This window comes from Oncorhynchus gorbuscha, linkage group LG23 (assembly GCF_021184085.1).
Source record: "Oncorhynchus gorbuscha isolate QuinsamMale2020 ecotype Even-year linkage group LG23, OgorEven_v1.0, whole genome shotgun sequence".
Classification (NCBI taxonomy): Eukaryota; Metazoa; Chordata; class Actinopteri; order Salmoniformes; family Salmonidae; genus Oncorhynchus; species Oncorhynchus gorbuscha.
This window is the reverse complement of record NC_060195.1, coordinates 54,855,835-54,878,679: the sequence shown is the minus strand read 5'-3', so window position 1 is coordinate 54,878,679 and position 22,845 is coordinate 54,855,835. Positions and strand designations below refer to the sequence as shown.

General features: G+C 43.8%; 1 protein-coding gene across 1 annotated transcript in view; it reads right to left on the bottom strand.

The window, feature by feature from the left end:
* Positions 1–1,334: 1,334 nt before the first annotated feature.
* LOC124010871 (double-stranded RNA-specific editase 1-like) overlaps positions 1,335–22,845 on the bottom strand; it is a 35,535-nt gene continuing 14,024 nt past the window's right edge. The window contains exons 3-11 of the mRNA XM_046323615.1: positions 11,557–11,625; positions 8,615–9,588; positions 7,413–7,527; positions 6,933–7,101; positions 6,604–6,758; positions 6,354–6,522; positions 5,248–5,429; positions 3,768–3,946; positions 1,335–3,569 (exon numbers count right to left, since the gene is read on the bottom strand). Of these exons, the coding sequence (XP_046179571.1) occupies positions 3,393–3,569; positions 3,768–3,946; positions 5,248–5,429; positions 6,354–6,522; positions 6,604–6,758; positions 6,933–7,101; positions 7,413–7,527; positions 8,615–9,588; positions 11,557–11,625 (2,189 nt within the window). The 3' untranslated portion in view covers positions 1,335–3,392. The remainder of the gene's footprint in view (positions 3,570–3,767; positions 3,947–5,247; positions 5,430–6,353; positions 6,523–6,603; positions 6,759–6,932; positions 7,102–7,412; positions 7,528–8,614; positions 9,589–11,556; positions 11,626–22,845) is intronic.

Here is a 22,845-nt window from a genome sequence, read left to right as displayed (position 1 = left end):
GCACTAACAGCTATTGAGATTTGAGATGAGCGAGATGCAAACACTTCGCTCTCACACAGTATCTGCGCCTTTGCACGGGTTCGCTTCACACTGTGTAAAGCGTGGTAGCCACAGGACCAAAACAGCGGAGAAATTGAGCCTCGCGCTTCAACGCTCTCAGTTGTTGCAGAAATTGACCCACGATGCAGTTTACTTTCTGCATATATGTCATATCGCTGAGTCCACCTTTCATTAAAATATACGTTAAATAGATTAGAAATAAGGATGTTAAAAAGCAGATTTGCTATGTGCCCCTGCTCGGCCTGAGTGGAAACAGGTTTTGGCAACAACAATAAAAAGCATTCACTTGGATATAAAAGGTAGATACCAAATCCACATGGTGCAGGGCTGCGCACAGCCTCACTTTACTATAACAGCAATAAATGCAGAATGATTCTTTTACAAGCGTGACTCGTTTCCGTCCATTGCTTTCACTAATTACTGTATTTTTGTTTGTGGTTTCTAGGCGCTACTGTAAATTAGCTAACTAACTGCTGCTGCTATATATATCAGTCAATCACAGCTACCTAGGTTTCCTCTTGACATCCTATTTTTAACTACAAACCACAGGATTTAAAATAGAAGGGAACGGCGAGATGGTTGTTGTGTGGAGGATCTACTTTGGCTAGCTTTCTTGTCGGCTAGACAGCTAGCTAAGTTCGTCTCGATAGCTAACGTTAGCATGCTACCTTACCGATTCTAAACAGCCAGCAGGACAACTCTTACAAACCACAGCATTTGAAATAGAAGTGACTGGCGAGATAGTTGTTGTATAGGCGTTTGTCCTGTTTGCCAACACTAGCCGCTTGTGCGCCCTCCCATAGAATTTGGGGGTAACAAGGAAAAAGCTGCTGGACCAATCACAGACAGGCCTGTCCCGGCCAAGGAGGATGATGTCATTCTCCAAGCAAATTTCAAGCATTTTTGAGATGGGGTTTAACTGAGTGGGTTTTCTCAAATGTATTATTTGTCCACAACGGCAAGGACGAGTCAACAACATTATTTGGGTATGAGCAAACAGAATATAAGCTTTTAAATGTTGATTTTCACTGGACAGGTACTTTAATGCAAACAGAGCAGCTGCCTAGCGTCAGTGTTAACACCATCGCTATTACACTATTTTCTATAAAATCATCATAGTGCCACTTTTTACTTTTCATACATTTGTCACATTTTTTTAAAGTATTGTATTGTCAATCTAATTTCTTTTTTGTATTAAATAAGAAATTACTTAATGCAGTGAACTTGGCAGAAAATAGTGTATGAAATAAAGAAAGACAACTATATACAACATCTACCTATATTACCATTTATTATATTTCTCATTTATAGGCCTTTTCTCATTTTCTACATGTATTATTTTTGTTTATCTGGTTTGTTTTATTGGATTTTTCGTCATGCTTTATAGTGAGAGCTCATGCATTAGGGCCCTTATTCTAGAGACTACAGTGGACTGGGCACATCAATCAAACGGTGCATGAACCATTACAGGACGGAAAAGACCCGGTCAAAGTTCACAGTCAACGCTCACAACTTGGTCAGAGAAAGCAAACATAGGTAGAGCAGACCCCCTCATAACACCTAAAGGTTGGGAGGGAGTGTTCAAAAGTTATTCACAATGGTTAACCAGCCATTCACTTCTGATGCAGTTCAAGTTTTTTTTTGTTTTTTACATCACAAGTTGTGCTTGGTCCCCTTTCTAAAACTGCAATTGCCTTGATACTTGTGGATTCTTACAAATCTATTCAAAATAAACAAATAAGAAAACATGCCAAGTGCGGATGAGAAGTGTGACAACACAAAAGGGGGGAAAAAATTACAAAATGGGCTTTTTCACGAGAGTTGTCTGATTCCAATGAGTATACTTAGATAAAGTACTGTACATGAACAATTCCGAGCCTGTTAGTAATACATTTTGGATATATTTTCTTTTTTTGGTAACATGTTAATTGTTAAAAACGACACAGAACAGGTCAAAATGATCTACAGGTTCATACTTTTAAATTGCTACATTAAAACACAGGGATCCATTTCAATTCCTTAAAAATAAATAGTCCAAAGAGATGACATTGAGCAGTTTAAAACACAGGAATCAAAATGAAGAGACCAGAAACTTTGTTCAAACAAACATTACAGATTAAAGAAACAAAAAGCAAATAAAAAAATCATCTTTGGTGAGGTAAGGCTTATGATGACAGACAAAGAAAATTAGCTCAAGTTACCTCAACACTCATGGCTAAATATGAGCAAAAATAATTTCAGTCGTTTTTTTTTTATTTTTATCAAGCTCCCAACAAATGCTACATGATAATAGCAAAATGTTGTCTGTGTGTTCAAATAGAAAAGCAGTACATAAAGTCCACTGCATCTGTCTGGCAACCACAAGAGTGTGAGCCATTCTGCAATTGCATAGCAAATAACCGCACTGCAGGAATATCCATAGAAATGTACGTTTCAAAGGCCATATGCACTTTAGTATAATTTACGTCATTCACTGTAAAGGGAAAAAGGAATCAAACATTTTTCAGAAGTTATTTTGGCCTACTTCAGATAGACTTAGATAAAAACATGTCATTATCAGAGAGCATTCTCAATCAGATTTGTGGAATCAAAAAACACACGTATCTATCACTATTCAAAAACAAACGAGCATATCGTCCTCAGACAGTGCAATGCTTTACATCTCACAGCGGAAACAAAGAAAAGACTGCACATAAAAAGTGCAAGAGAGGACATCAGCCTTCAAGACAAGAGGAACGGGCTACAGCACTAATACTTAGGGAAAAGACAGCAAAATAGTCATTGTTATGACCACTACTGGGAGGTGAGCTTGAACCCTTTCTATATATTTGGCATAATTATACAGTGAGTGTAGACAAGGTTTGTCTGTAGATAGCCAACTGATTTCAGTTGATTTTTTGCATGTATTGATTTATAAAATGTAATCAACAAAATCCGTTTAAAAAATCCCAGGTTTCCAGTTGAACAGCTGTCGTATGTCACACGTTAGGTTACTGGTGTAAGTGGAATGAACGACATTAAACTAACAAAACATCGATAACAATCATTCTGTTGACACGAACAATAATGAAAACCGTGGCTTTTTACAGTAAGTCATTGAGAAAAACAACAAGACTAAATTCAACCAAATTCAATGTCTTAACGGTGAAAAGTGGAGTGATCAGGAGAGGGAACAAGGGTTGGGCGACTGTCGTCCACACACAGAACAAATAAAGTCGAAACAGCTGGTAGGAGTAGTATCGTCATCTGAGCCTCCCTCTTCCTCCCGTGACAACAACCATACACATTTTAGAACGACATAGTCATTCTATTTCTATGAAAAAAAAATCCACTCAGGACTGGAGTGAGAACTGGTCCTGTTCGATAGGCTTCTTGACCCAGGCTCCCAGTCCTGCCTTGTGGAATTCCTTGGTCAGAGTCTGCTTGGCAGCATGGTACTCCAACGCTGCCTGTTTGGCGTCATGGTACAAGCTGGGTTTGGCACCTTTGATTCTCAGAGTCTGTGAAAGCTAAAAGGCAGGAAGAGAGAGGTTTTAATTGGACAAGAATAAAACAGAGTAAGAAATGATTCAACAATCAAGTGAACAAACAGAATGTTAAACCATTTAAATTGAGTGATTGGAACATAATAAGTCTCAACTACCCAGCCATGCACAGCAACAGCTACATGAGAGTATATATGGTGTTGTGCGGGTGAAGTACCCTACCTTGCAGTATAGGCGCACCCAGCGGCTGTAGAGGGCGTGCTTGCAGAGCCTCGAGGGCCGTCCCAAGTCGTCCTTGCCTGTCATGGCGTTGATAACCTCCAACCCCTGGTCTCCCACAGCCCAGTTCACACTGAAGTTAGGCGCTTTACCCGGTTGCCGTGCTTCTGCGTTGCTTATTCCTGCAGAGAAGAGAAAGTGACATAAAACGATTTCTTTGTGAGATATACAGTACTTGTCAAAAGTTTGGACACACCTACTCATTCAAGGGTTATTCTTAATTTTGTACATTGTAGAATAATAGTGAAGACATCAAAACTATGAAATAACACATGAAATCATGAGGTCATTTTATATTTGAGATTCTTCAAAGTAGCCACCATGTGCCTTGATGACAGCTTTGCACACTTTTGGCATTCTCTCAACCAGCTTCTTGAGGTAGTCACCAGTAATGCATTTCAATTAACATGTGTGCCTTGGTAAAAGTTACTTTGTGGAGTTTCTTTCCTTCTTAATAATGTGTTTGAACCAATCAGTTGTGTTGTAACAAGGTAGGGGTGGTATACAGAAGATAGCCATATTTGGTAAAAGACCAAGTCAATATTATGGCAAGAACAGCTCAAATAAACAAAGAGAAACGACAGTCCATCAATACTTTCAGACATGAAGGTCAGTCAATGTGGAAAATTTCTGTGCAGTCGGAAAAACCCTCAAGCGCAATGAAACTGGCTCTCATGAGGACCGCCACAGGAAAGGACGACCCAGAGTTACCTCTGCTGCAGAGGATAAGTTCATTAGAGTTACCAGCCTCAGAAATGGCAGCACCAATAAATGCTTCACATACTTTAAGTAACAGACACATCTCAACATCAACTGTTCAGAGGAGACTGCATGAATCAGGCCTTCATAGACTAATTGCTGCAAAGAAACCACTACTAAAGGACACCAAAAAGAAGAAGAGACTTGCTTGGGCCAAGAGAAACGAGCAATCGACCACCACTTCTTTGTGAGACACAGAGTAGATGAATGGATGATCTCTGCATGTGTACAGTAGTTCCCACCGTGTACCACGGAGGAGGTGTGATGGTGCTTTGCTGGTGACACTGTTAGTGATTTATTTAGAATGCAAGGCACACTTAACCTGCATGGCTGCCACAGCATTCTGCAGCGATACGCCATCCCGTCTGGTTTGCGCTTAGTGGGACTATCATTTGTTTTCCAACAGGACAATGACCCAACACACCTCCAGGCAGCGTAAGGGCTATATGATTTCATGTGTGTTATTTCATAGGTTTGATGTCTTCACTATTATTCTACAATGTAGAAAATAAAACAAATGAAGACAAACCCTTGAACGAGTAGGTGTGTCCAAACTTTTGACTGGTACTGTATGTTGTTCAGGACAGTCCATGGGGCTGTTGTCTGACATAAACTAAGTAGGAGGAGGATGTAGGATGAGTAGGACGACAGCCAGACCCCTTACCGCTCAGAAGTGGCCGGTTGAGGTTGAACGTCTGAGGCAGGTCCTCAATGTCAGCGATCCTCTGGTACATGGCTCTGGAGAGGTGGTCTGCGTGGTACAGGCTGCCCAGGATAATGCTGGAGAAGTAGACGGGCTCTGTGAAGTAACACATCAGAGAGCCCTGGATCCCTACTACGTTCCACCTGAGAGAAGGGCGGCAGCGAGAAGTGGTGTTCATAGGGAGGCGCTTCTTTTTTTTTTTTAGTCACATGACCTTTTGAGTCACATGACCTTTTGAGTCTCACCACCACAAAGTACAGACGTTCCCGAGCGCAAGATATGACTAAGACCCAAGGCTAAGTTTAAAAACTCTTGACATTTCGGATTTTTACCCTGAACATTCTGATCAATCTGAACGTAGAGGTTGAATTTGAAAGTGTCTACTTGTACCAGGTTTTTCACCACCTGATAATGCATCCTGGGTTGAAGAAAATAATATGTAATAGCCTCTCAGTTGGACATTTTCTATTTTTCAAACATTAAGCTCCACTTTTAGTGATGAAGGGTGTTTATTGCCTGGAGTCAGATGCTATTCAAATGATTCTGATTAATGCATTCCTCAGGCTAGCTACCCTCGCTCAAGTCCCAATCACTTGTGTATCATTCTGCCAACAGAGCAGTGCTACAGGTGTGATTATGCTAGAGCTGTGATTAGCCCTTTGATTAATCTCCACGGAAATGGCATCCCTGCTGGGAGTGCCCTAGGAACTGTAACAGCTCGTCAAACTGCAGGTGTGTAATCATGAACAATATTGTTGATTACACACTTTAGATCTCAGTAAAGGTTGTTAGATTGTTCCTTCAAGGCTTGTTCTCTGGGCCTTTTTCTCTCCATGTGATTTGCTCAAGCAAAAGCCTTTGCGGCTGTCTCTGACTTGTGAAAAGTCGGACAAAGTTCACAATAATGGCATAAATGGTAGATTTACATTGTTGGTGTTTTTACGAATATCACATGTAAATCTTCATTCCATGAAAATGACTAGACACCTTCTGTATGGTTACAGTTTGACTGGTTGTCGAACTGTAGACAAAGTAAAAAAGGAGGGGTGTCAAAGAGAGACACAGACCTGGCAATCTTGTCACTGCAGGACATGGTGAGCAGCCTCTCTCCCTGCAGTACTCCGTCCCAGGTCTGGATGGTGTTACTGACTTTCACAGGGATGGTCCCCTCCCCAGACTCTATCTTGGTCCTCAGCTGACCACGAGCCTTCCTGTTAGGGTGCCTGTCTCCCTGATCTGTGGATGAAATGGAAAGGGAATAAGAAGAAGCGTGTTTAAAATGAAGAAGAAGAAGAGCCACCTAGGGAGAAGTCTCACCCTCGAAGGCAGCCTCGTGGGGTGAGAAGATGCGTGCGTCTCCGCAGGGCGACGTGCTGATGTACAGGTGGAACTGCACGTTGTCCTTCAGACGGAAGCCCTGCTTGTTCTCGCACCTCGTGAATATCGACTTCTGCTGCTCCTCTCTGTTGTTACTATGGCAGACGGACAGACAGACGGACGGGACAGACGGACGCGTGGTAAGAAAAGGGTAACCGTTTCTCTACATTGGCATTTGTTTCTTCCGGTAAAAAAAACCAAAACATTTTTGGAGTCTTGTTGACCAGTCAGTTTCTACTAACCCAGTCTCCGTGGTTACAGTGACTTACCTGAGGAAGTGTTCCAGCTGTGCGTACAGGTACCTAAGGAGGGAACGACGTGCAATGATCTCAGCATGGCAGTCGTTCAAAGCCAGGCCGCGGTCGCTCATGTACTCGCCGTTTATACACTTGGTCCCGGTGGAAACACAGATCACTTGTGCCTCCTTGACATCGGTGCCTGGGTGAGATGTGTGGATTGTGAGACAAAAATGGTTTAAAATGGTATATCAACGACATCGTCTACTGAATACAGTGTATCATTTGTTCTTCTTGTTTCATGATGCAGTGATAAAATCACCTAGGAAATGTGAATTGATACCTTATCCACAATGTAAATTACACAAACATCTTTTGTGATTAGTCTCTAATGAAACCCCCCGTTGTGATCCATGCAGCACCAGCGGGGCTCTCTCGATTTGACAGAGAGTCAGAGATTAACAATCAGGTTGAAGTAAAAAAATAAAATAAATAATAATATTCTAACAGTACCTGTTGTCATGACAATGCCTGCTAGGACTTTCCGTCGTGCGTGAGGGGATGTGAAGTTATCCGTCAGCTCACTGAACTTGTCAACTACCAGACCGGACACAGCATCAGCTAGAACCTGAAATAACCACCAAGCAGAGCATGAGATACCGAGGTTCTGCATCATAACATCCGAAGAAAAACCCAGGCCTTAAAACGAGAGACTAAACCTCGACAGAATAGAAAAGTTTAAACGTGACGACGATCACCTTCTGGCTTATCATATAGCTCTGATGAAACATCTATGATCAATTGAAAATCTAACCCCAACCTCCACACGAATGTGTACATTAGAAATCACAGAGGCAATGACAACCCAGGGTACTCCTAAGAGACACTGCTTTCTCAAACTGAAGCTCAGGTAGCAGAACAGGAGACAGGCTAGTGCAGTATAATAGATTCGAGGTGCCTACTTCTTCAGGGATCAGACATACCTACTGTAGATAAAAGGGTTTAGATGGGGATGAGTGACAGACAAGACACCCGGGAGCTTAAACGCTGCAACGCAAATCATCCGTCCGCTTCATTGACTGATCTGTTCTTAAACAGGCCAACGGAGCAGGCAGCTTGTCTGATCAATAGGTATGTTTGAATAGCATTCGGGAGCTGATGTTAATTAAGATTGCAGTTTAATTTACCTTGCCTCGTCAGTCGCTATCTCAGGCAGGAGGGATTAGGGGTACGGGATTAAGTGACGTGTAAATAGATTTGAGTGTACACAATGCAACGTGGAACGCTCAAGGCTGTAATGCACCACTGTCTCTCAAAGCCTCGTCTCCCTTTTCAATTAAGCCCTGTCAGAGGCTTATAATGAGCTGGTTAAACCATTAGGTCAATTAAACTGAGAATAGTTCATAGGAAGTGAACACTGAATACTGCCTGCAATGCAGGATGAACCAAACTGACATATGTGACCATTGCCCTCTTATTTCATGGGGTTAAACCACCCAGATAGAGTTAAGAAGAGTCTCTGCATACTACTACAATTGTTCTACTGCTACACAAGATGTTGGATGGGGAGAGGGAGTTTGTCCTGCGTTATGAGTTTACTATGTGCTATTCTGTGCCATAGAGTCAAAGTAAAGCTTTTCAAACAACCATATGAAACAAGCATGTCATCCAACAGTCTCAGAGAGAACGTGGTGTTGGGAGTAGTAATTTCTTACCTGTGGCAGGTGCAGTTGCAGGCCCTCTCTGGGTATGGGCTGTCTGGACGGTGTCTGGTCCAGTTGCATGTTAAAGAGGGCAGAGAGAGCAGCCTGCGCCGCCCGGGCCTTGGCCAGCTTCTTATTGCGCCCTGAGCCTTGGAACGTCTGCGTGTCCACCACCACGGACATGGCAAAGTTCTTGGCGTGGCTCTCTCCACTCTCTGACACAAAGTCGTACTTCAGCCCGGGTCGTAGTTCGTTGAGGATCATGACAGGGTTCTTGGCAATAGCGGGGGAGACGAAGGCCGGGACGGAGGCGGTGAGTGGTAGGCCTAACGAGGACTGACTCAGGCCGGTAGCACCTGAGTTCCCTAGCAGGGGGTATTCTACTAGTCCCAGGGAGCTGAAGGAGCCATTGGTACCGTTAGAACCCAGGTAGAAGGACTCCTCCGGAGGGGCCGGGGTCTCAAACCCATTAAACAACATGTCCGGGAAGTCAGCCTGGTCGGAGGTAAAGTCTGTGTTGACCGTTAGCGTCCGACCCATTGCCATGTGCGCCTCGGAGGCGTTGGGGAACTGAACGAACGACCGCAGAGCCTTCTCAGCCGAGTTGAGTTTAGCCTTCTTCTTGGTGGGGCCGGAGCCCTCGAACAGCTGCCCATTGACCTCGACAGTCATGACGAACACGGGCGCGTGGACCGGACCGGTCTGAGACAGCAGCTTGTACTGCAGTCCAGGCTTGATCTCATTCAGCTGCATCAGGGCATTTTTGGGCAGAATGGGCCCGGGCATTTTCTTACGCTTCTTGGGCCTGTACTTGTTATTGTGATGCCCGTTATTACCCTCTTCTAAGGGACGCTTCCTGCCCCCTCCACAACCTGCACTGCCCCCATTAGGGAGGTGAGCTGCCCCCTCACCCCCCAACCCCTCCTTGGAGGAGGAGACCACGTTGTCCAGGTTGCGGTTTTCCTTAACGTCGGTGCTGCTGGAACCTGCGGTGCCCAGAAAGAGTAACTTACAACGCCTTCGTTGCAGGATCTTGTAAATGTAAAATTTATAGATTCCTTTATCTCTCTTTGTAACTGGACAAGTGATGTGTGTTCCTTTGTATGTTAGATTTTCAAAGCAGTCATTACAGAAAACAGTGTATGTTAAATACACAGTCATATTAGTATCAACATTAACCTTCAATACAATCCAAGGGGGGCCTGAAAAAAACTTGAGGAAAGGACAGATTTCTGAGGAAAATCTTCATCGTTTTTTTCTGTATTTTTCAGAATAAGCACTACCAAAGACATGGGCAGTGTAAATACAAAAGTAGCCCCACCAAAATGTCTAAACATTTCAGTGTTAATCTATTCATCTGTGTTATTGAAGAATGGGCTTGAAAACATCTAGAAGTGTCCTGTGAAGGGCTGCATGACCAATTTAACTGTAAGGCTTGTATTAATCATGGTATCAATAAATTAGGTGTAGCTGTGGTTGAGGGAACACATATCGCCACGTCCTGATTATAAAGCTGATGGAACTGGGTGTAAATTTTCATTTATAACATCCTCCAGCAAAAGCTCGATAGGTTACTCCTTTCGGCGCTCAGGGATTAAATACATCCTTGTACAAAATGCAGGAGGAGAGAAGAAGGTAGCGACAAGGGGCTTGGAAAGAAGAGGGACAACATAAGGATATCGCCACCTCCCCAAAATGGAGACAAACAAACAAGTGTTTTCTGGGATTTTCATGCACCACTGCAGTCAAAAATGTATTCAAATAATACTTTTATTTTCATTTGACTTCGCTCTGGATCAAGTTGCATATCATCATTTTCTAAAACAAAGTTTACAGAGTATATACATATCAGATTGTTTTTGTATGACTGGGCTGGTGGTTGTGGTAAAGTAAATAACAAGCATGCAAGAGAAAATATAAACTGTAAAAAAACACAACGCGGCTAACGCCCTGCGCAACAGGAGGGGAGTAGTGAATACAACCCCGTGGGGAAAGAGCTTTTTAAACAACAGAGCATTGTGATTGATCACGCCACGACAACACTGTCCGTCGCCAACCATGCTCAGTTCTGACCCAGACACACATACACACAAACACACCCACCAGAAAGCCCTTGAGTAACCCGCAGCGAGGACGTCCCTGACCAACACAGTAATCCAAGTGAGCCCCCGTCTGGGTTGGGCTTGGTGTAACAGGGAAGCGGGAGGATTAGGGTTGTCCGAACGCATAACATGTCCTAACATCATAACTGTCAAGTGTGTAATGGGATCCGCATGATGTTCCTGGGCCAAAGTACTGAATTCAACATCTGCTCCATACTGTGGGCATAGATACATAAAGCCCATCACTCTCTCAGTACCTTTCAACATGAGAAAGCCTCATTGGGCTTGGGGGGAAAACATTTTTTGTTGCCAAACCCTGTACTTTGACTATAGAAAGAGCAACCTTTCCTCAATAACCCTCCCAGGCTTGTTGCAGGCAGGTTAAGGGTGAACTATAACTGCTCTCGGAACCTAAAGGAGGTACTCCGTGGGGTTTTAGAAGCTTTGAGAAGAGGAGCAGGGGGTCAAGCTTAGAATCCTTCTCGTAAAATGGTCTGAAATAACGCAGGAGATATCCCCTCATCTCCCACTGAATGGGAGATTTGAACTCTGATCCTACCCTCCTGAGCCAGGAAACCCAGTCTGATGACACGTTCTCAAGGTCAATCCCACACAAACCAATCAGGAAGAGGAGATTTAATACATCGATAGGCCTACAATTCTCCTCCCTGGATTCCTTCCAATAATGTGGTGTTACTGGTAACAGTATCCAACTTGAAAACATATAACCAAGTAAATCATTTTGCACAACTAGGGATATTCTACTATTAGTATGTGTAAGCACTTCACAAGCAAAACAACATGACAGCAAGTAGAGGGACCAGTGTAGTGAAATGGGGGGGAGAAACTCACTCATGCTCTCTTCTTCCTCCATGGTGAAGAACCTTGGCTGGTTACGGGGCTGCTTCACACCAGCTCGACCTGTAAGACACACACACACACACACACACACACACACACACACACACACACACACACACACACACACACACACACACACACACACACACACACACACACACACACACACACACACACACACACACACACACACACACACACACCAGAAAGGAGTCAAGAGATATCCTGCTATACAGCGCATTCGGAGAGTATTCTGACTAATTGACTTTTTGTTCCACATTTTGTTACGTCCTGGACTTATTCTAAAATTGATCGATTTTTTCTCTTCCTCTCATCAATCTACACACAATACCCCATAATGACATAGCAAAAACAGGTTTAGATTTTTTTTGCAAATGTATTAAAAATAAAAACTGAAATATCACATTAACATAAGTATTCAGACCCTTTACTCAGTACTTTGTTGAAGCAGCTTTGGCAGCGATTAGAGCCTTGAGTCTTCTTGGGTATGACGTTACAAGCTTGGCACACCTGCAATTTGGGGAGTTTCTCCCATTCTTCACTTCAGATGTACTCTAGCTCTGTCAGGTTGGATGGGGAGAGTCACTGCACAGCTATTTTCAGATCTAACCAGAGATCAATCGAGTTCAAGTCCGGGCACTGGCTGGGCCACTCAAGGTCATTCAGAGACTTGTCCTGAAGCCACTCCTGTGTTTTGTCTTGGCTGTGTGCTTAGGGTTGTTATCCTGTTGGAAGGTAAACCTTCGTCCCAGTCTGAGGTCCTGAGCGCTCTGGAGCAGGTTTTCATCAAGGATCTCTCTGCACTTTGCTCCGTTTATCTTTTCCTCCATCCTGACTAGTCTCCCAGTCCCTGCCGCTGAAAAACATCCCCACAACATGACGCTGCCACCACCATGCTTCACTGTAGGGATGGTGCCAGGTTTCTTCCAGATGTGATGGTTGGCATTCAGGCCAAAGAATTCAATCTTGGTTTCATCAGATGAGAAAATCTTGTTTCTCATGGTCTGAGTCATTTAGGTGCCTTTTGGCAAGCTCCAAGCTGGCTGTCATGTGCCTTTACTGAGAAGTGGCTTCCGTCTGGCCACTCTACCATAAAAGCCTGATTGGTGGAGTGCTGCAGAGATGGTTGTCCTTCTGGAAGGTTCCCCCATCTCCACAGAGGCACTTTGGAGCTTGTCAGACTGACCATCGGGTTCTTGGTCACCTCCCTGACCAAGGCCCTTCTCCCCCGATTGCTGTGTGGCCGGGCGGCCAGCTCTAGGAAGAGTCTTGGTGGTTCCAAACTTCTTCCATTTAAAAATGACGGAGCAACTGTCTTCTTGGGGACCACCAATGCCGCAGAAATGTTTTGGTACCCTTCCCCATGTCTCATAACAAAGTGTCATTATACTTATGTAAATAAGGTATTTCTGTTTTTATTTTCACTTTGTCATTATTTGGTATTTTGTGTAGATTGATGAGGAAAACATGTATTTAATCCATAAGGCTGCAACATAACAAAATGTGAAAAAGTCAAGGGGTCTGAATACATTTCGAATGCACTGTTGATAGAATTTATTCAACTGTACATTTTACTGCTTGCTTTTGGAAAACATATCATGTCTCACAGCTAAATTAAAAAACACAAGGTGTTACTAGAGGAAATGTAATCTTCCTTTAAGGTTGATCTTAGAGTATATATTATACATACAGTATGAGTTAAAAGGGTTTTTCTTTATTTTTACTATTTTCTACATTGTAGAATAATAGTGAAGATATCAAAACTATGAAATAACACATATGGAATTATGTAGTAACCAAAAAAAGTGTGAAACATATTTTAGATTTTAGATTATTCAACAAAGTAGCCACCCTGTGCCTTGATGACAGCGTTGTACACTCTTGGCATTCTCTCAACCGGCTTCATGAGTAACGCTTTGCCAGCAGTCTTGAAGTTGTTCCCACATATGCTGAGCACTTGTTGGCTGCTTTTCCTTCACTCTGCGGTCCAACTCCTCCCAAACCATCTCTATTGGGTTGAGGTCGGGGGATAGTGGAGGCCAGGTTATTTGATGCAGCACTCCATAACTCTCCTTGGTTAAATAGCCCTTACAGCCCTGCAGGTGTGTTTTGGGTCATTGTTCTGTTGAAAAACAAATGATAGTGCCACTAAGCGCAAACCAGACGGGATGGTGTATCGCTGCAGAATGCTGTGGTAGCCATGCTGGTTAAGTATGCCTTGAATTTAAAAAAATCACTAACAGTGTCACCGGCAAAGCACCCCCACACAATCACACCTCCTCCTCCATGCTTCATGGTGGGAACCACACATGTAGAGATCATCCTACTCTGTGTCTCACAAAGACACGGTGGTTGGAATCTAAAATCTCAAAGTTGGACTCATCAGACCAAAGGACAGATTTTCACCAGTCAATGTCCATTGCTCGTGTTTCTTGGGCCTTGCAAGTCTCTTTTGCTTATTGGTGTCCTTTAGTAGTGGTTTCTTTGCAGCAATTCAACTATAAAGGCCTGATTCACGCAGTCTCCTCTGAACAGTTGATGTTGAAATGTGTCTGTTACTTGAACTCTGTGAAGCATTTACTTGGGCTGCAAATTCTGAGGCTGGTAACTGTAACGAACTCATCCTCTACAGCAGAGGTAACTCTGGGTCTTCCTTTCCTGTAACGGTCCTCATGAGAGCCAGTTTCATCATAGCGCTTGATAGTTTTTTTGTGTCTGCACTTGAAGAAACGTTCAAAGTTCTTGAAATCTTCCGCATTGACTGACCTTCATGTCTTAAAGTAATGATGGACTATCATTTCTATTTGCTTATTTGAGCTGTTCTTGGTCTTTTACCAAATAAGGCCATCTTCTGAATACCACCCTACCTTGTCACAACACAACTGATTGGCTCAAACACATTAAGAAGGAAAGAAACTCCACAAATGAATGAGTAGGTGTGTCCAAACGTTTGACTGGTACTGTCCATATTCAGCATCTGGACTAATCCTGTCCATGCCGACTGACCATATAGGTCTGGGCAGTCTTTAGCGACTTTAATATCTGTCCCATTATCGCTTGGTTTCGACAAGCTCATTGCGCTTTTGGTTCATAGAGCCGCTAGACGCAGTTGTAATAAACAGAGAAGTTCCTGTTTCTTTCCTACAAATGTGTCTCTATCTTTGAAAACCGTTTAAAGCTAGAAAATATTATGACCCCGTCCCTGAAAGGTAAGACTCTCAGGAACACTTAGTTGTCTTCTGTTTCCCTCTACAAGCCGCACAGGACTCGGAATGGACCGGACACGAAATCAGCGACGCATTCTTTCCTACACAGAAGATCATACAAAAGTACGGCCTGATGATCTTCTGAACTTCCCAATGCCGTTCTGGTGCAATTCAGTCACTTCCTTCAGATTGAAATATTGTCAAAAGTGCTATCAGACTGATTTGTAATGAACTGTCATAGCCCCCCCCAATTTTTCTTTTAAAGTAAACATTAGCTGTCGATTACATAACTTGGTGGGATCGCAAACACTTTTTGATATGAAAATGGGGTCGTGGGACCCAAAACAGTTGGGGAAACCCTGAACTAGCTCTTCTGGAAAATGCTGCAGTTCACACACTACACAGTAGAGTAGCCAATGTTGTTCTTTTGAGAATACACAGGAAGTCCTCCAGAAATATAATACCTCAATTATATTTCCCCAAACAGCCATGAAAAAAATGTATGTTAAAAATACAGTATCAATAGTACAGTGTATTGTAAGACTGAAACCCACTGACGGAATGGAGTATCGGATGTCTGAAAATAGTGTAACCAGAACAAATGTGCATGACAGTGATAGCAACTGTAGGGGGGCGGCAGGGTAGCCAAGTGGTTAGAGTGTTGGACTAGTAACCTGAAGGTTGCGAGTTCACCCCCCGAGCTGACAAGGTACAAATCTGTCGTTCTGCCCCTGAACAGGCAGTTAACCCACTGTTCCTAGGCCGTCATTGAAAATAAGAATTTGTTCTTAACTGACTTGCCTGGTTAAATAAATGTAAAATAAAATCAATAAAAGGAAGCAACGGGGCCGAGCGATATACCCCTGCCATCGGGAGGAAACTACCGTTCGTGGTGTTCATCTCAGATACTATATCAACCCACGAACAGACGGAGCGAAAAGTAACGGAGAGAGGGGAGGAGAAAGGAGAGAGAGTAAATCAATATAATAATTGTAAAACAGAGAAACAGCCTTAAGCTAATCTAACTCACCTGTTCAATTTTACACGGGGCATTTCTCCAGCCAATCAAACCTACAGTCACAGAGCATTAATAAGGAAGCTGTTGCACATATTCGTTTGCCGAGGAAATCATATAACGAAATAGTGACTGAATCTACAGTTTTACACATCAGTCAATACAAGCTGTATTGTATCGGGCATACTGTCGTTTCCCCCAATACTCATCTCCACAATCTATCTTGACCAAAGCCAAGAAACGCGGAAAAGTAGTCGCCTGTTCTCTCTATTCCTCCCTGTGGGATTAAATAGGGTGTTAGATTTGTATTCTTCCCCCCCCCTCCCACGGTCTGTGGTGTGGCGATAACAACATAGCACTTCTGTAGAGGGAAGAGTAGCCAACAGAATGAGATGCAATAACTTCATAGGAACACTGAGGGGGGAAAAGCAATTGCATTGGCGGGTCACAGAAACTCAGTGTTGTCCACACAGCTCTTCTTCAGAAGAGAGGGGAGAGGCCCTTGAAGGACAATTGCAAATAGGCCCGGAAAGAAGCAGATATTTCTAATGCACATTTTCAGAGTTTCAGAGAGTGGATATATCCAGCTAGGACCACAGCAGCACCTATTGCTCAAACATACCATTTCAAAACACTACTGGAGCAATCTCGACACACGTTATTTATTTTGGGGGGGAAATAAATGACTGAGGGTTTCAAATAGAAACAATAATATTTTGATATAAATACTTCACATAGACCGGGACAGTATAATTGGTGTCCCCTCTCTCAAAAGGAAACAAATGCTAAGTCCTCCTGCAGATGAGAGAAAAGGGAGGGAGTTGAATGGAGATGATCTGATTGCCGCAGAAGCATTTATTTGGTGCCGTTGCCTTGAAGCGGTTGCATTTGATAAGCATTCCCACAGAATCTATCCAATCAGGCCAGCCACTACAGACGGAGTGATTGAGGAATACAGACTCCATATATCCCTTCGGTAATGACACTTTCGAGAAGAAGCGGGTGCAGACACAACTAGATATAGAACACATCAAAAATGTCCAACTGAAAAGTTTTTGCTTTTTTACAACTTTTCTCATCCAATGACAATGAGAAAAGACAATACTATTTGGGAGCAAACGGGCACGTTTGTAGTTGTAGTCAACCTGAAAGCAGAGTAGATAATAGTAGATAATAGAAACCGTTCACTTAGACAGCGCTTCTGCAACTGCCACCTTAGTCAAATCAATCCTGAGTCAAATCAAATCAAAGTTTATTTGTCACGTGCGCCAAATACAACAGGTGTAGTAGACCTTACAGTGAAATGTTTACTTACAGGACCTCACCAACAGTGCAATTTGTAAGTTAAAAATAGGTATTAGGTGAACAAAAATAAAAGTAAAGAAATAAAAAAAATAACAGTAAAAAGACAGTGAAAAATAACAGTAGTGAGGCTATATACAGTAGCGAGGCTATAACAGTAGCGAGGCTATATACAGTAGCGAGGCTATATACAGTAGCGAGGCTATAACAGTAGCGAGGCTATATACAGTAGCGAGGCTATAAACAGTAGCGAGGCTATAACAGTAGCGAGGCTATATACAGGCTATATACAGTAGCGAGGCTATATACAGTAGCGAGGCTATAACAGTATATACAGTAGCTATAGTAGCTATAACAGTAGCGAGGCTATATACAGTAGTGAGGCTATAACTGTATATACAGTAGCGAGGCTATAACAGTAGCGAGGCTATAACAGTAGCTATATACAGTAGGCTATATACAGGCTATATAGCAGTATAACAGCGAGGCTATAACAGTAGCGAGGCTATATACAGTAGTGAGGCTATAACAGTAGCGAGGCTATAACAGTAGCGAGGCTATATACAGTAGCGAGGCTATAACAGTAGCGCTATATACAGTAGCTATAACAGTAGCGAGGCTTTAACAGTAGCTAGGCTATAACAGTAGCGAGGCTATATACAGTATCGAGGCTATATACAGTATCGAGGCTATAACAGTAGCGAGGCTATATACAGTAGCGAGGCTATATACAGTAGTGAGGCTATAACAGTAGCGAGGCTATATACAGTAGCGAGGCTATAACAGTAGCGAGGCTATATACAGTAGCGAGGCTATAACAGTAGCGAGGCTATATACAGTAGCGATGCTACTGTATTTACATTCAATGACATTTAAGTCATTTAGCAGACGCTCTTATCCAGAGCGACTTACAAATTGGTGCATTCACCTTATGACATCCAGTGGAACAGTCACTTTACAATAGTGCATCTAAATCTTAAAGGGGGGTGAGAAGGATTACTTATCCTATCCTAGGTATTCCTTAAAGAGGTGGGGTTTCAGGTGTCTCCGGAAGGTGGTGATTGACTCCGCAGTAGCGAGGCTATAACAGTAGCGAGGCTATATAAAGTAGCGAGGCTATAACAGTAGCGAGGCTATATACAGTAGCGAGGCTATAACAGTATCGAGGCTATAACAGTATCGAGGCTATAACAGTATATAACAGTAGGGCTATAACAGTAGCGAGGCTATAACAGTAGCGAGGCTATAACAGTATCGAGGCTATAACAGTATCGAGGCTATAACAGTAACAGTATAACAGTAGTGAGGCTATAACAGTAGCGAGGCTATAACAGTATCGAGGCTATAACAGTATCGAGACTATAAGGCTATAACAGTGAGGCAGTATATACGAGGCTATAACAGTAGCGATTCAATGACATTTAAGTCATTTACAGACGCTCTTATCCAGAGCGACTTACAAATTGCATTCACCTTATGACATCCAGTGGAACAGTCACTTTACAATAGTGCATCTAAATCTTAAAGGGGGGGTGAGAAGGATTACTTATCCTATCCTAGGTATTCCTTAAAGAGGTGTCTCCGGAAGGTGGTGATTGACTCCGCAGTAGCAGTATAACAGTAGCGAGGCTATAAAAGTAGCGAGGCTATAACAGTAGCTATAACAGTAGCTATAACAGTATCGAGACTATAACAGTATCGAGGCTATAACAGTAGCGAGGCTATAACAGTAGCGAGGCTATAACAGTATCGAGGCTGTAACAGTATCGAGGCTGTAACAGTATCGAGGCTATAACAGTAGCGAGGCTATAACAGTATCGAGGCTATAACAGTATCGAGACTATAACAGTAGCGAGGCTATAACAGTAGCGAGGCTATAACAGTATCGAGGCTATAACAGTAGCGAGACTATATACAGTAGCGAGGCTATAAAAGTAGCGAGGCTATAACAGTAGCGAGGCTATATACAGTAGCGAGGCTATAAAAGTAGGAGGCTATAACAGTAGCGAGGCTATAAAAGTAGCGAGGCTATATACAGTAGCGAGGCTATAAAAGTAGCGAGGCTATATACAGTAGAGAGGCTATAACAGTAGTGAGGCTATATACAGTAGCGAGGCTATAACAGTAGTGAGGCTATATACAGTAGCGAGGCTATAACAGTAGCGAGGCTATAACAGTAGCGAGGCTATATACAGTACAGTATAACAGTAGAGGCTATAACAGTAGCGAGGCTATATACAGTAGCAAGGCTATAACAGGCTATATACAGTAGAGAGGCTATATACAGTATAACAGTAGAGGCTATATACAGTAGCGAGGCTATAACAGTAGCGAGGCTATAACAGTAGCGAGGCTATATACAGTAGCGAGTCTATAACAGTAGCGAGGCTATATACAGTAGCGAGGCTTTAACAGTAGCGAGGCTATATACAGGCACCGGTTAGTCAGGCTGATTGAGGTATTATGTACATGTAGGTATGGTTAAAGTGACTATGCATATATGATAAACAGAGAATAGCGGGAGCGTAAAAGAGGGGTTGGCGCGTGGTGGGTGGCGGGACACAACACAGATAGTCCGGGTAGCCAATGTGCGGGAGCACCGGTTAGTCAGGCTAAATGAGGTAGTATGTACAGTACATGAATGTATAACTAAAGTGACTATGCATATATGATAAACAGAGAGTAGCAGCAGTGTAAAAGAGGGGTTGGGAGGGGGGACGGGGGACGGGGGACGGGGGACACACACAATGCAAATAGTCCAGGTAGCCATTTGATTACCTGTTCAGGAGTCTTATAGCTTGGGGGTAAAAACTGTTTAGAAGCCTTTTGGTCCTAGGCTTGGCGCTCCGGTACCGCTTGCCATGCGGTAGTAGAGAGAACAGTCTATGACTGGGGTGGCTGGGGTCTTTGTCAATTTTTAGGGCCTTCCTTTGACACCGCCTGGTGTAGAGGTCCTGGATGGCAGGAAACTTAGCCCCAGTGATGTACTGGGCCATACGCACTACCCTCTGTAGTGCCTTGCGGTCGGAGGCCGAGCAGTTTCCGTACCAGGCAGTGATGCAACCAGTTAGGATGCTTTCGATGTTGCAGCTGTAGAACCTTTTGAGGATTTGAGGACCCATGCCAAATCTTTTTAGTTTCCTGAGGGGGAATAGGTTTTGTCATGCCCTCTTCACCACTGTCTTGGTGTGTTTGGACCATTCTAGTTTGTTGGTGATGTGGACACCAAGGAACTTGAACTCTCAACCTGCTCCACTACAGCCGAGTCGATGAGAATGGGGGCGTGCTCGGTCCTCCTTTTCCTGTAGTCCACAATCATCATACGTTGAGGGATATGTTGTTATTCTGGCACCAGCCGGCCAAATCTCTGTCCTCTTCCCTATAGGCTGTCTCGTCGTTGTCGGTGATTAGGTCTACCACTGTTGTGTCGTCTGCAAACTTAATGATGGTGTTGGAGTCGTGTCTGGCCTCGCAGTCGTGGGTGAACAGTGAGTACAGGAGGGGACCGAGCACACACCCCTGAGGGGATCCAGTGTTGAGGATCAGCGTGGCAGATCTGTTGCTACCTACCCTCACTACCCGGGGGCGGCCCGTCAGGAAGTCCCGGATCCAGTTGCAGAGGGAGGTGTTTTGTGCCAGGATCTTAGTGATGAGCTTTGAGGGATACTATGGTGTTGAACGCTGAGCTGTAGTCAATGAAGGGAAGTGAGTCTAAGCTATTAAATGACATCGCTCACATTTCTTCTATACCCCTACCCCTTCCTGCCTGCCTGTCAGAGAGCCATCACTTCCCTAGAACCCCCCCCCCCCCCCCCGCCTTAAGCTGTAGCGCTCACCGTGAGACAGCAGCGCTCGCCTTCCAGGACGATAAGGGACGCGACGCTGCGGTTATTCACATTAGGTTAATCACCAAACTGCCACTCTACATGTCATCCACCAGGCAGGAAACGTATGAATGAATGAATGACCAGATAATTATCATCGCTGCTTTATGGGCTGAAACAAACGTTGATGGGAAGGTTTTACTGTGACACTCTTAGCTAGGGATTAGGGACCTTGCTTTCCTGGCTGTAGGGGGCGGTGACTGAACGGTCACTTCCTGGAGAGTGGCCTTTCCATGACAGGGGTCCAAGGTCAAGGGAGAGGAAGTGTCATATTTGCATCACTGAAGATTAAATGGAGGTCTGGGTTAAGTTACAGTCTTACTCATTACTTTGTATCAATGTAATCTTTGTTTGGTTTGCTCTCACTTTCAAGTGGACAAATGCTGAATGAAGCACCAGGTCTATGATGTTTCATATTGCCTTGACCCTGCATGAACAGATCAGTTTAGCTGAGTGATGAAGCATGTGTCAGCGCCAAAATGAGCTCTCACTGAAACAAGGTGTCTGTAGCTAGTGATATCCAGCCTTGCTATAATGGTATCATCCATCCAGACCCCTTACAGCCACCCAGCTGCACCACGTCCTATTCCACTAACATGGTGCTGGAGGCAACTGCGTGGCTGTTGGCTCAACATGTGTCAGATTCATAATGGCCAGGCGCAGGGAGCCAGATGGGTATTAAAGAAAGGGCAGCGGCCATGGCTGCCATAGCCTCCAGAATAGGTTTCATTAGGAATATAGTAGCTCTTTGTCAGCAGTCAGCACCATGGACAGCGCTAGTGCTGCACAGCTCCTAGCACAGCAGGCCACTGAATTGGCCAGAACCATAGCAATAAGCATATGGTGTGGTAATGTGCTCATTGCTATATTTCTCCTAGGCCACATACATAGTTGTAGACTGCTAGGGGCCACAGCTGAGCTAATATTCAATGTAGGGGAACAACAACAACCAGAATCAGCAGGGTGGTCAATGCACATTCCAGGAAGGGAAATCAGCAGGATATGAATGCTGCTCTTAGTGCTAGGCGCTGGTGGACAGGGCTGAGAAGAGGGTCTTTACCTTCCTTTCTTTGACACATATGGTATTGCACAGTGCTACATACAGAGTGGTTTTGTTAACCATATGCCTCCTATATTCTTTATGGCAGTCAGCTTTCCCAGGGTTTCTTCTAAGAGCCTGGTTTTAGAGTCTTAGTAGGACGACGCACAATAATTATACACACAACAGTGAACGGTGCACACTATAGTAAGTAAATCACATAAGTGAACCAAGTAGAACCAAGAAAGCCTTGTTGTTAAGCGGCTTTGGTTGTACGAAGACCAGAGCTGGCTTTTGTGTTAACCAAACCAGCCTCTCTCTCTCTCAGCCTGAACAGTGTAATCTCGTCTCTCCGCGTGACAAGAAGTGGCCTTGTACCCCCGCCGCCACTCAACTCCTTCCTTCCGAACATTAGCGCTGACAATGTTATCAGGCCGCCGAGCCCTGGCGCCTCGCTGGAAATGCCGGCTGCGTGCTTTGTGTGTGCTGGATTGACGGAGACCAAGGCTTAGGTTGTCATTCGCTCACAAAGATAATGGGCGACAGAATTTAGCTAGGGCGGGAATGAGAAAATGTCAACAAATGTAGTTATCTGTGAGTGAGTTTGTGGACACACGTTTGAAGAAAAAGGAAGTAGGGAGACAGACTTCAAGGCTCACAGATATCAACACTGGATTGTATCCACAGCCTGTATAGCCTCTGTTAGCCATTCATGGTAAAAGGTTTCACATACAAACATGATTGAAGTTTAGCTAGCATACAGTTGAAGTCGGAAGTTGACATACACCTTAAATTATAACATTTAAACTCAGT